At 35.9% G+C, this 14,538-nt stretch overlaps 1 protein-coding gene across 12 annotated transcripts in view; it reads right to left on the reverse strand.

Moving 5' to 3' along the window:
- MAPK10 (mitogen-activated protein kinase 10) overlaps positions 1-14,538 on the reverse strand; it is a 619,928-nt gene that overhangs the window by 90,618 nt on the left and 514,772 nt on the right. For 11 of the 12 annotated variants that reach the window (XM_061420724.1, XM_061420726.1, XM_061420723.1 and 8 more), the window contains 4 exons: positions 14,026-14,084; positions 13,106-13,244; positions 12,242-12,407; positions 9,683-9,754 (listed from right to left, as the gene is read on the reverse strand). In XM_061420724.1, coding sequence (XP_061276708.1) covers positions 9,683-9,754; positions 12,242-12,407; positions 13,106-13,244; positions 14,026-14,084 — 436 coding nt within the window. The remainder of the gene's footprint in view (positions 1-9,682; positions 9,755-12,241; positions 12,408-13,105; positions 13,245-14,025; positions 14,085-14,538) is intronic. The other variant, XM_061420720.1, reaches the window with a different exon arrangement.

Here is a 14,538-nt window from a genome sequence, read left to right on the forward strand (position 1 = left end):
AATACCTAAACAGAGTTATCACTGCAAAGAAACGGTTATAGCTATGAAGGTGACAAGCATACCCAGAAAAGCAAATTTGTCTTGCTTCCATTTTAGGAAAGCAAGTGACATGCAAAAAGATCAGGAAAAGATAGAGCAAACAGTTGTGCATCCCTTTATTATTAATACATTTGGAATTCAAGATAATATGTGTCTCACGAGAGGTTGGTATTGTGAGCACTTTGATTAAAGGGCAAAAAAATTCTCTAAAACAAAATTTGCTTTTGAATTGCAAATATTCTTATCATCAAAGTGACCAGTCTAAGTTGTTATTTACCATGTATCTATTTTTTAGAGATATTGTGGGAGAGAGAGATTTTTTTAAAAAAAGAGAGCTAAAGGCTCAATAAGCAAGGCTTTCTCTTGCCTGCATCAATTTAAACATTTGGGAAAAGGTTATTTCTGCCCCAAACCTATCCGCTAGTTAAAAAACATCTATTTCTATATTTATTTAATGAAAAAATATCTCTTTTATGTTATCTCTGACAGATATTCATTTTTTTTTTCTGCTACAGAACCAATCCCATTGCTTTCTAACTGTACATGTATGTGTTAGTCACTTGGTCATGTACAACTTTTCGTGAGCCCCATGGACTGTAGCCTGCCAGGCTCCTCTGTCCATGGAATTCTCCAGGCAAGAATACCAGAGTGGGTTGCCATTTCCTCCTCCAGCGGATCTTCCTGACCCAGGAATCAAATTCAGATCTTCTGTGTTGTGTCTGTCTGAGCCACCAGGGAAGCCCAGCCTTCTAAATGTGTATCAACTTGGCCAAGTTACTGACTCTCTCTTTTCATCCTCTAAAACATGGATGGCATTTATCATGTAAAAATTTTTTGACTTAAAAGGATTATGCCTGGTAAAGATCCTTCCACATTGCCTGGCATATAATAAGTTATCAATAAATGTTTGTTATGTATCATGTATTATATATATATATTAGAATTAAATATACATAGAGAAGGCATATTCATTTAATATTTATATACTATTATACTATATCTTATATTAATGTCTATAATTAAGAAATTTTTCCAATGAGGGAAGCTTACCACTCACTGGGCAATCCTTTTCACTGTTGAAACCACTTTGAAAGGCACTCCACGTATTAAATCACAGTTGACTCCATGGAATTTCTCTCCATTATCTAAATCGGAATTATCTTGTTCTCTAATACAAATAATAATCTTAAAATAGAATCTGTGACCCCTGACCACTCTTGCAAAACTGACAAATTTTCCTCTTTCAGACTAGAATCCCTTGCGTTTTCTTCTCCCTCACCTAATGCTGTTAAACAGCAACAACAGTAACAACAGATGCCCTAAAGAGGTCTTAGTCCCAGGGTTACTTCAGTCTCACTTGGCTCTAGATAGTTCTTGGTTTAATAACTGCTGTGTCTCCCAGTTCTCACTTATGTGGCTCTGTGGGATACAGATATTCTAAAGTAAAAGCAGAACATTTTTGGAAATATATCTTCATGATAGAAGCTACAATTGTAGACTTAATAGATCACAAAGCCTTTGTGTGAAAATAATGTAGAGAGATACAAACTCAAGATCTGAACTACTGATGAAAATACTGAATTCCATTTGCTTTATTTAATGTACCATTTGCTTTATTTAATGTACCTTTGCTGAGTTATAATACCCTGGAAACCTCTCCAAATTCCAGTTTCCATTTAACTTTCATCACAATTCACTATTCCTATAGACTCTCCATGCTTATGCCACAGAAATGCTAAGCCTTATGCCTGGCCTGGAAGCTAAATTGGTAAAGAATCTGCCTGCAATGCAGGAGACCACCTGCAAGGCAGCAGACCCAGGTTTAGGGATCAATCCCTGGGTCAGGAAGATCCCCTGGAGGAGGAAATGGCAAACGACTCTAGTATTCTTGTCTGGGAAAACCCCTGGACAGAGGAGCCTGGTGGGTTAGAGTACATGGGGTCGCAAGAGTCGGATGTGACTTAATGACTAAACCACCACCACCATTATAAATTACAAAAAGGGGAGTAGATGCATATGAGTTTATATAGATTTTTATTATTCAAGGCAGGATGAAATGTCAAGAGAACGTCATTGCAACAGCCACAGCGAGGGATTTTATTAATTAGTTATCACAACTAAAACAAGAAAGAGGGAATAAAAGAATTTGGTTCTAGATCTTTTTAAATCCTTTGGGGATGCGGGGTGATAGCTTTCCCTCAACTAATTCATCTATATGCTTATCAAGATGAGACTGGATTATTTTATGAAAATTTCAAGATATTCCAATGAATACCGACTGTGCATAGACCTTAGAAGAAATTGTCAAATTCAATCACAGTTGGAAACTGGATTTTGTTGCTCTCTGAGACAGTCTGATATGGTATGTGAGTCTCCATAAGATTTTTGTACACTAATGCCACCCAGGCAGAATTCTAGTTCCTTCCATGATTCTGATCATAACATTCCTCTCATCATCAGTATTTCCAGAGAAAGCAGATTCATTTGCAATTGTGGCACACAGAAACTGATTTACTTTCCTTAAAAGGAATGCTTAGTAAGTTTGGATGTTACTAAAATATGGTTATCAGTTTTCTAAGGGAGAAAATCTCAAGTGTATCATTTGTCAGGCATTAGATTATGCTAAATTATAATTTTTCTACTCTAGTCAAGAGATAGAAATAAAATAATAAAGGTCGTGACAGTTTAAATCTAAATTGTTGTTGTTGTTGTTGTTTAGTTATGTCTGATTCTTTTGCAACCCCATGGGCTGTAGCCCGCCAGGCTCCTCTGTCCATGGGATTTCCCAGGCAAGAATACTGGAGTGGGTTTCTATTTCCTTCTTTCTCAAGGGGATCTTCCTGACCCAGGGATCAAACCTGCATCTCCTGCATTTGCAGGCAATTCTTTACCACTGATCTACCAGGGAAGCCTCTAGTGAAGAAAATGGCAACCCACTCCAGTATTTTTGCTTGGGAAATCCCATAGACAGAGGAGCCTGGTGGGCTACAGTCCATGGGGTTGCAAAGAGTAAGACATGACTTAACAACAAGGTTGTGTCAGTTTAAATCTAAACATAGAAAGCACTTTATTGCTACTTCCACACCCCAGTGGCTTGATCTGTGATTTATGATGGAATATTTTTTGGACTATGAGAGCTTCTATCCAGCAACCTAACACATGTTTCCTGTCTAGGAGATTATGCGGTTCTGGTAATGCAATTATGAGACCACACTGCTTTTCTCTTTAACCTAATTATATCTTCATTTAGCATAGGATTCAGACAATGGGTTTTGATAAATCTTTCAACAAGCACTTCAAAGTACAATAGAAGAAGATTTAATATGGTTTTCTAAAATCAGAACACCATTTCTTTAAAATGTTTGCTTTAAAAGTTCAAAATTTAATTAGATATTTTACAAAAACACATTGTTTTAAACTTTAGTGCAAAGATAGAATTATGAAAAGCTACCGATATGCATAAATAAACTGTGAATGTACCTATTTTGCATCTGTGGATCTAACTAAGAAAAATAAAAAACATTCATGGAACACAATGCTAAATATTCTAGTTCCAGGAAACAGAGGATTTTTCTCCTTGGATCTAGCTATTCAACTTGTTTTTCTTTCTTTGTAACTTCTATGGCATCATATTAATTTTTAATGTTTATTTTATAGATGTTATACCATTGATTTTCTTTTTTAATGAAACAGAATAAAATCCATTGAAACTTACTATAAAGAAGAAAATCTTTAGCTTTATGTTAAATTATAAATAAAACTGTAATAATTTTCAAAATACTCTGCCATAAAAAGTCTTGTCATTTTTTATTGCACCAAAATATTTTAAATTGTCATCTTTAAAATCTCTATAATTCTGCAGTGTGTATAAATAAGGAATCTGAAGAAATCCTAATGTTGAAAAAATAATTTTTTTCTTTAAACTTTTCATGTTTTGATGAACACATAGTAAATGCTTGGCTCTGAATGTTTCACATTATCACCAAATTAAATACAAGTTCCCTGAAGATTGGGGTAATTATCCTCATTTCATTTTACACATCAACTTGCAGAAGTGCTTCAGTAAGTGACGAACTACTCATTTTCTTTCCTTTTACTGTCTAATTCACAGATAATTTTGGTTTCTCATCACTTGAGAATTTTTTTTAAGGCGGTCTTTTGGTTATTTCTATTTTTTTAAATAGTTTATCTAATTCAATTTGAAGGTTATATTTGGGCTAAGGTACCCCCAAACTAATTCCATGCCATAAAAATTGGAGTTCTTTATAATTTAAAGTTATTTACAGGTATGTGTATGTTTGTAAGGGGCTTCCCAGGTGGCGCTAGTGGTAAAGAATGCACCTACCAATGCAGGAAATATAAGGACACAGGTTCAATCCCTGGGTCAGGACGATCCCCTCAAGGAGGCATAGCAATGCACTCCAGTGTTCTTGCCTGGAGAATTATATACATATATGTGTGTGTGTATATATATATATATATATATAGTATATCATCACAGCAGTTCTGTAAGGCTGGCACAGGAGGTATTATATAAAATACATTGAAACTCCTAGGAGATAATTTATGACTAAAATGAAGAGGACCAGAGCCAGTTCTTGGAACCCTTATGCTCTGGAGTCTCATCTGACTGCTGAAGGGAGAGAGTCCCATAATAGGTTATCACTATTCGTGGATTTCGTCCTAAGAGCCAATCAGGCTAAGGGCGGTTGGAATGGAATAGCACAGTAATGACTAAGGAATCTGTTGTTTGTAGTTTTACTCTGTCAATTAGTTCAGTTTATTTTTAAAGATCTTCCAGTACTCCATCTACAGAACTGTAGAGGAATAAGGAAAAGCAATATGCTTTTAAACCTTTCTATATCTATTTCTCTCCTCTTTCACTTTCATCAAGAGGCTTTTTAGTTCCTCTTCACTTTCTGCCATAAGGGTGGTATCATCTGCATATATGAGGTTATTGATATTTCTCCCAGCTTGTGCCTCTTCCAGCCCAGCGTTTCTCATGATGTACTCTGTGTATAAGTTAAATAAGCAGGGTGACAAAGGAGCCTTGGCGTGCTCCTTTTCCTATTTGGAACCAGCCTGTTATTCCATGTCCAGTTCTAACTGTTGCTTCCTGACCTGCATACAGGTTTCTCAAGAGGCAGGTCAGGTGGTCTGGTATTCCCATCTCTTGAAGAATTGTCCACAGTTTATTGTGATCCACACAGTCAAAGGCTTTGGCATAGTCAATAAAGCAGAAATAGATGTTTTTCTGAAACTCTCTTGCTTTTTTGATGATCCAGCGGATGTTGGCAATTTGATCTCTGGTTCCTCTGCCTTTTCTAAAACCAGCTTGAACATATGGAAGTTCACGTTGTGACCAAACTAGATAGCATATTCAAAAGCAAAGACATTACTTTGCCAACAAAGGTCCATCTAGTCAAGGCTATGGTTTTTCCAGTGGTCATGTATGGATGTGAGAGTTGGACTGTGAAGAAAGCTGAGCACCAAAGATTTGATGCTTTTGAACTGTGGTGTTGGGGAAAACTCTTGAGAGTCCCTTGGACTGCAAGGAGATCCAACCAGTCCATTCTAAAGGAGATAAGTCCTGGGTGTTCTTTCCAAAGGACTGATGCTAAAGCTGAAACTCCAATACTTTGGCCACCTCATGCAAAGAGTTGACTCATTGGAAAGGACTCTGATGCTGGGAGGGATTGGGGGCAGGAGGAGAAGGGGACGACAGAGGATGAGATGGCTGGATGGCATCACCAACTTGATGGACATGAGTTTGAGTGAACTCCAGGAGTTGGTGATGGACAGGGAGGCCTGGTGTGCTGCGATTCATGGGGTTGCAGAGAGTTGGACATGACTGAGTGACTGAACTGAACTGAACTGAACTGATATCTATTTCTGGGGGACAGGGGCTCCTGGGAGAAATGGCAGTCACGGTGGAGCTATGTGCATGGTCACCCAAATGCTTCTCTCCAAGGCATCAAGATCCATCACCTCAATTTATTTTCTCCTGTTCCACCACCAAAGCTGGTTCGCTGTGTCCTCCCTTACTTTCTGCCCCCCTCAATATACCCTTCTGACCTTTTATCCCAGTTATGCCTTATCCTGCCCTCTAGTACAGTGGTCCCCAACCTTACTGGCACCAGGGACTGGTTTCATGGGAGACGATTTTTCCATGGACCAGGGATGGGGAGGAGGATGGTTTCAGGATGATTCAAGCACATTACACTTATTATGTACTTTATTTCTATTATTATTACACTAATTCCACCTGAACTCATCAGGCTTTAGATCCTGGAGGTTTGAGACCCCCACTCTGGTATACTCTGGCCTCCTCTAAATTTCCTGTGAGAAGAATTTTCCTCTTAACTCTGATCTTCCATCTGTTCAGATAATCTCAGAATCTTCAGCTTACTCAGATTTTCTTAGAGTAATAAAGGGAAGTATATTAACAAATTCACAGTGAAAAATATTCTCTTAAGCAAATACAAAGAAAAAGAAGTTAAGTCTTATTTTTTCAAATGTTTGTGATTATTGGCCATTTGTTTATGGGTGTGAAGAATGACTATTTTTAAACCCTGACTATAAAGTATGTATTGTTTGAGATAATGTTTTATTACTATAATATTAGGTAGAAGACTCAGGCTATAACAAAATGTATTAGTTGCAAAAGATTATTAGGAAATAAGCAAAGTTATTTCAAAGAGGGAAGGATTAAAAGTATCTATCTGTACTAGATGGATATAATAATCCACAGCCTCCAATTTTTGTTCACCTTACTTTGATTATCCCTAATTTTCATTTCTTCAAGCTTAGAAAGATGTGATATTTAGTTAATCTGAGGATGTTTTCTTTATTTCTTCAAATATATAATATTTTGGTAAATCATTCCCTGTTCCATAATAACCTGTTTTCTTGGAAAGATTATATATATATATATATATATTCTTTTCTTTCTAACTGAAATTTCTCATGTCCTCAGAGGGAAAGGCAAGAAACAGTGTTTTAGCAGCTCAACTGTCAGCTTTAATCAGAAATAATATGCCTGAGGTCCAGAAGTTTCAAATGAATATGGTGTGCCTATTTATATCATTCCCCAGATCCAGAGAACTCTAGCAGAACTCAAAATAAAGGAATATCACCTGATCTTGTTTAAAAAGGTGCAACCATTTGAAGTAGAATAGAAATAAAAAGGTAGAAAGAGTATATCTATTTAAAATGGATAACCAACAAGGTCCTTCTGTATAACAGAGGGAACTCTGCTCAATGTTATGTGGCAGCCTGGATGGGAGGGGAGTTTGGTGAAGATTGGCCACATGTATATGTATGGCTGAGTCCCATTTTTTCAGAACAGTCCCACCTGAAGCTATCACAACATTGTTAATCAGCTATACTCCAACACAAAATAAAAAGTTTAATTTTAAAAAAAGATTCAGGTTTAAAGAAAGAACTGATATTACAGTATATACAAACTATACTGATATTATATGAGACTTTGGTAATCAAGAAAATACCATGCCCTGGTTGGGTTGTGGAAGGAGTCAGTGACTAGCTAGTTCTTTAAAAAAAAAAAAAAAAACAGACAAACTTCCAAGAAAGTATCATAAAACTGCTGCACTATAAGCTATTATTGAAAGAAACAAGATCTTAATGAAATGTAGTCTTTGATGCCTCTTATATGATCATTGGACTATGTAAAGAAAATAGAAAATAAGTGACTTGGCATATTTATTGTTCTCTAACTTGAAATTCATCATAGACTGAAGAATTATTAGTAATACTATTATTATGTCAACCTATATGCAGGTTTTAATCATAAAACCATAATGAAAATTGAGTGTTTAATAGTGCATGTTTATATAATTAAGAAACTATTTACACAATAAAAACAAATACTTTCTATATGTTTCTTTGGATATTACAAAGGCTAGCAAACTAATGAATGGAAAAGTAAGTATGTACGTATGTATTTTGCCAACATTTTAATTTAATCATCAAGAAACTACCTTGTGATATCATCTGGGTCATGTCAATAGTCAAGAAACCCACACAATGTTCCTCAAAGTGAAAAGACAATTTTAACACAGTAAAATAGCTAAAACTTCAGTTGTCAATGGTAATTTCCTAAGAGCTCCCAATTTTTCAAGGTGTTTTACTATTTTCACTTAGAATACGGATTTTTTTAAAAGGAAGATTAAAAAGTTCTGTTCAGAGAGAAGAATATCTTTGCTTATGATGACAGAGTGCTATAACATCATTTTTCAGCCTCAGAGAAATTCAACGGAAATCACTCTGAATAATTCTAAGTGAATTATTCATTTAGATTGTTTTTTTGTTTTTGTTTTGTCTGTGAAGAATCTTGGAAGTACCCAAGGTATAAATTAGCATATACTAAACTTTGATATTACTTCCAGTAAATGCTGAAATCATTTCATTATGCTAAAATATTGATATGAGTCTTCTCCCCATAAATAAGCTCCATCAGCCCCCAAACTTGTGTCTGATCATCATGGTCTAGTGAAGTTACTTTAGTGTTCTGATCCCTTTATTACTGGTAGTAAGCTCTAATTACAAAATGATAATAATTTCATATAAAGATTAATGAAACAATTTCACCCAAAAACACAGAGTATATATAATCCATTGTTCAATAAGGATTTCTATGGTTTAGTTTAATTTTTAAATATGGTCACGACTAAGACATTAAGTTATAATTTTAATTATAGGAAAATGAACTAATTTCAACATATTTCATGTGGAAATTATTTACCCATGTTTAAGTAAAATTTAACTTAAGCAAGACATACTATCTTTACGTAGCTTCCCCACTGACTTTTACATCTACACTAGGGCTCCTTATCATATTTCATATTACCAGCTCATTTAATAATTCCAAATCAGAGATATCTGTCCAAAAAGTTCCTGATGAAATCTAGCTAAAGATTCAGTGGTATAAGGCAAATCAACACAGCTTTTTTTTAATTGACTACCTCCCCCACATTGTACATTCCATTTCTTTAATTCTAAATTTCATTGGAAAAGCAATTATCTATGTCTAAGTCACATCTCCAAGTCAAATAAGGAAAGCCAATTTTGAACCTACCTGACCTCCAGCAAGTTGACTAAAATTATGATTTTTAAATGTGGAAGTTCATGTTTTAAGAAAGATGTGCCTTAAGACTGGATATAGTGTCGAGAGTAATTCAAATCAATAAAGGTGTGGACAGAAGCTTAAGATGTTGGCAAGAAGAGAAATGAGCATGCCGAAATTTGTAGAAGCATAAAATGGATTTAGAAAAAAGATGGGTAATACTTGCAAATAGTGATTTCTTTTGCTAATTCGAAATATATTTTAATCACTTGAGATATGTTGGCCTCTCTTATTTATGAAAAACAGCACTGCTATTCTGAGTTATAGATAAAATAATTTAAGGGAAAAAAAACATCAAAAATGTAATTAAACTATTGAGATAGGTAATCTTCAGTACTGGTCAGATTATAGAAATAATCACTTTTTTTTTTTTTTAATCGCAGTTACACCACTTACCCAACTTTTTGCTTCTATCTTTACTCTCCTGGTAAAATCATTATGTGTTTAAAGGGAGAGAGAACAAAACAGGTAAAGCTGCAGCAAAAGGTACAAGGATACAGTCCCTTCCTGGAAACAGGATTTTGTGGCGAACCATTTCTCCCATAATGCATCCCACAGACCATATATCCACTAGAACAGGAGAGAGGGAGGTGAAGAAAAGGGAGGAAAGTAAAGTTAACTAAGATAATTGATCTCTGAAGGAGGAGGAAAAAGAACAGTTTGATTAGAAGGTACAAATTTTTGTCTCCCACCAAAAGTTGGTCAAAAAGGTGAATTAAAACCAGCACTGGAATGTGACATAAACGATGTCTAGTAGAACTCAAGTTTTAAAAATTACTTTGTGATGCCTTAGATTTTCCTTCAGTGCCTTAAGGTGGTAACGTGGACAAGCACCAGTTTAACCAAACTTATCTCCATGTCAGGTGACACAGCTCAAAGCCACCAAAGGGTTTTCAACGTCATTCTCTGGAGGGAGAGAAATTAATCTCAATCAACTCTTAGGGGTGGCTATTTCCATTTTCTATTCTACCCAATTACATGGAATAAGCCAACTAGACATCATCTTTTTTTGGTCCAAATCCAAGAAACTAGGAAACGGCTGAAACTATGGTTTGAAGGCAGAAGTATTAGTGACTTCTTTTACTAATTCAAAATATATTTTAATCACTTGAGAAATGTTGGCCTCTCTTATTTATGAAAAACAACACTGCTATTTTGAATTATAGATAATAAAATAATTTAAGAAGAATAAAAAAACACTGAAAATTTAATTAAGTCCTGATATTCAGGACTTAGTTTTTCCTTCAGAAGTTATTCTTATAAATATCAGTTTGAGTTCCTTTTTGATATATCTCAAGAAAAAAGATGTATAATTAATTTGCACAGGTATAAAGGAGTCATGAAGGAAACAGAGTATTAATGGTGTTAAAAAGTTGTTAAGCACGTATGTCGGTTTCTCAGTTGCCATGCTTGTTAACGAAACATACTTCACCTTCTCCTACTAATCTTTACCCTCTTCCAACTCGCTTTTTAGTAAGGATGAAGGGAATTGGGCAAAAACATTAGGCTAAAACACTCCTTGAGGAAGGAAGGCAGGGTTCGGTGCACAGGAGAGCTGGCATGCCTGATATGGGAGCAAGCAGGTTTTGTGCGTGATAACCCTCATCCCACACGTGGGTGAGAGCAGCACAAGGGTGGTAGGTATGCTTTCTCCACGGGTCCAGAGAAGCCAAAAATCTGAGGCAGAAACTTGCAATCCTGTCTAGTAAGGGAAGGACAAGGGATGCAGTCACATGCCATCTGTGTTCAGCAAAGATCTGAAAATCATTAATAGCAAATTCAGACTCCCCACAGATTTTTGTAGATTCTTGAATTTTTTAATTGGTTCCCACTTTGATTTTTTTTTAAATATGAAGAATGTATACAACCATCTGCTTTTCCAAATAAGTTAGACGTAGTATTGCCTTGGAACAGGATTAGATTTTTTTCCTCCTCCAAGCCAAAAGGAAACAGAACTCTGCCACTGTTCACCACAGTTAAGCCTGACCTTCCTGAGAACTTTTTCGCTTCCTCTGAACAAATGCACAAAAGAACTGGCTCTCCTCTAATCTGGAAGGAGCACAAGAAATTTTTCAAAATTTTGGTGGCCAGGAAATTTTCATAAAAGTACTCTGTAGCACCTACACATAAAAATACAATGATAATTATTTCTATAGAACTTACACCTTTCCAATAACTTAATAAAGTCTCAAAACAAGTATGAAAGGTATATTAAGTATACATATACAATTCTACTTTAAAACAGTTTTAATTCCTGAATATATTGGATTTTTTTAATACACCTCATTACTTGTTCGGGCTAATCCTTCAAAATAATATACTGCAGTGCTTTCTAATAAGAATTTTTATAAATCCTCATTTTAATAAAATCAAATTGTAATGTATTTTGAAGATTCTTTCTACCTTTTCTTTGCAAGTGTTTATGAATACTACATTTTCTTTATGAAAGCAGCAGTGTAAAATTTAATATTATTCTTTCTGTATGGTTTCAGAATTTATAAAAGCTTACCAGGTAATTACTACCTTAACTATTACTTACAGAACAGTATGTATCCAACTTGAACAATTTGGATTATTCTAAAATGACTATGCATTAAGCATGTGTGAAGATTCTTGCTCCAAGGATCTGTGGTATCTTTTTGTTTGTCTTTTCCTAGGACTAGAGACACCAGTTTAAGACATGACATAAAGCCAAATGGTCAAATGCAATAGATGGATTTCTTCCTGTTTATATTCACTGTGAGTTGAGCTGCCTTCTAAATATCAGTGTTTCTGAATATCTACAGCACGTGTGCTCATCAGTATCCATATGACTGTTTAATCAGACTGTATTTATAATTCTTTTGAGTTATAACATTTCAATGTTCTTCTAGTTATGCGTGCTTCTCAGAAGCATCCTTCATGTTGATTTTTCTTAGTAGTAATTTTTGAAAACCTCTGACTATGAAGGCTGGTAGCCCTATTTTTAAAAATTCACATACATGAGAGAGAACACTGCTCTTGACATACTTAGTTTCTTTACAGTTTCTGTGGCTGCTGCTCAAGAGGCATCCTTACCGTTCTCCTTGTAGCCCATTCCCAGAATGACCTCGGGGGCCCGGTAATAACGTGTTACCACATAGGGAGTCATCATGAAGCTTGTGCCTGCTGTTCTGGCCAGCCCAAAGTCTAGGATTTTCAATGTGCAATCAGACTTGACTACAATGTTACTTGGTTTTAAGTCCTGACAATAAGAACAAGAGAAGAAATTAAAAACGAACATCAAATGGCCCATGTGACGTCCATCTACTCAATCAACACGGCAGTCTTGCAATAGCACTGATGGGCCTTCCCACTGGCTGTAGAGCCCTATGTAAAGCCAAAGAGTACTGCCCCAAGGAAGCTTAAGATTAGGTTTGGGATTTTTTGTTTTAATATCCTCAGAAAGTTTTTTAAACCCAGAGGATAACTGTATCATTTTTACAATTTTTGGCTCATCTTGGGAAGAGGTTTTTAGGAAAAAAAAAAAAATCATTGATTGTCATCTGTTAGGTTTCTCTTTACAGCAACATAAGCCTTGAGTTTATATTTCATTTCTAGGCCTGACAGAAGAGCAGATCAGGGCAGCGGTCTTTATGCAACCAGAAACAAACAGGGGGAATGAGTTGTCTTGTTTCAGCTGCACGTATGACCTCTGCCAATCAGAATTTCTGAGAAGGCTCATAAGCTGACTTTCAGTGAGCTGAAACAAAACATTAAACAAAATGAGCTAGCGTGCTGAAGTCTCCTCCGACACGTTAGTGAGCTATATGCTTATTCTACAGTAAAATAAATGAGGAAGTACATTATATGTACCCAAGCTCCCCTACCTGAAGAACGTAATCTACAGCTGCCCTTTGTCTTCTCCACAAGCAACTTTATAGTTCTGGACTGTGTTCTTACCCTGTGAATAATCCCAGCAGAGTGAAGGTGCTTGATGCCACACAACATTTGGTAGAGCAGGTAAGACATTCGCTCGTGGTCTAACTCCATCTGAATCACCTGACACAAGTTAGCATCCATCAGCTCCATGACTAAGTAACTGCAGGGTAAATCCGCAGTGTTAGTTTCAAATCACAAGGCCCACGGAGTCCTTCAAACAAGTCAGAATCCTCTCCTAAATCTCTAACTCTTCCACATTTCCCAGCTCCACCTCTGACTGAACTAAGAATATGAAAAACTTGCAAGTATTGCATGCGTGACAGCCGTGGTAACCCTACCACAAAGGTGCTAACAGACGTAGCATTTACGGGTGTGTGGTTTCTGTTTGTGTAGTTTCTCCCTTTGTTTTGTTCTCAACTTTACCCTGAATTCCCTGAACTCTTTCCTGAGTATTAATATTACAAATAAGAAAAAAAATTCAGAATAGAATTTTCCATTAAATGCAGTGTATCTGTGTTAAAAAAGACAACATGCTATGATTCACTTAGAGTCACTATATTCCTGGTAATTTTTTTGCACAAAATCCAAGACACCACAAAAATAGAATAAGGACGATTTTTTTTTATCATGTCCACTATTAATATTTCTCAAAGTGAACTGACTCATTCTAGAAAGCTCACAAAATACATTAAAAATAAATAAAGAATAAATAGCAAGCCTTCCTGGATTCTGATTGAACCAAGAACATAGGACAAAAAACGCAAAGAACCAGAAAATAGCGGAACCGTCTTTCCAGGAAGAAACACCATAAAATGAGACTTTCGGGATCCCTTTCATTTGCTGCCAGTTCTTAAGGGATTTCACTCATTTGACTCCTGTCAACGTCACTTGTGTTATTTGGATGTTATACTCCCGCTTCCTTCATGAGTTGTGTTACTTACACATCTTGGAACTCCTCCAGTGTTTTCTGGGGTGTGAAGACATTTAATAAACTAATAATCTGAGAAGAGACAGTGGGATGGGAGGAGAGAAAGAAAAAGGGAGAAAAATAATTATTTGAAAAGCATATTTAAACAAGTACTTATTCCGCTCAAAGTCACATATTAGTACTATGATGGAAATAGAAAAGTTGGAAGATTTTTCTAGAACTGTCTCATAGAAAACTGTACTCAAAGGATATATGATCCGTCTTCGGTTAAAATGCAATTAAAAAGCTCAAATTCTTAAGCAGAGGAGTCAGAGAAGATACATAATTGTGGTATTGCTCTAGAGTGTGGTGGTTCTCCTTGGTAAATACAAGGTGGTAATATAATTAAACAAAAAAGGAGAAAAAACCACGTAAGGAAAGTTAAGCATCAGTGAAATACCCAGCAGGACTGGCAAGGCTATGTGAGGGGGTTGTGCATGCTAAATTGCTTCAGTCGTGTCCAACTCCCTGTGACCCCATGGCCTGT

This window comes from Bos javanicus, chromosome 6 (genome assembly GCF_032452875.1).
Source record: "Bos javanicus breed banteng chromosome 6, ARS-OSU_banteng_1.0, whole genome shotgun sequence".
In the NCBI taxonomy this organism is placed as follows: Eukaryota; Metazoa; Chordata; class Mammalia; order Artiodactyla; family Bovidae; genus Bos; species Bos javanicus.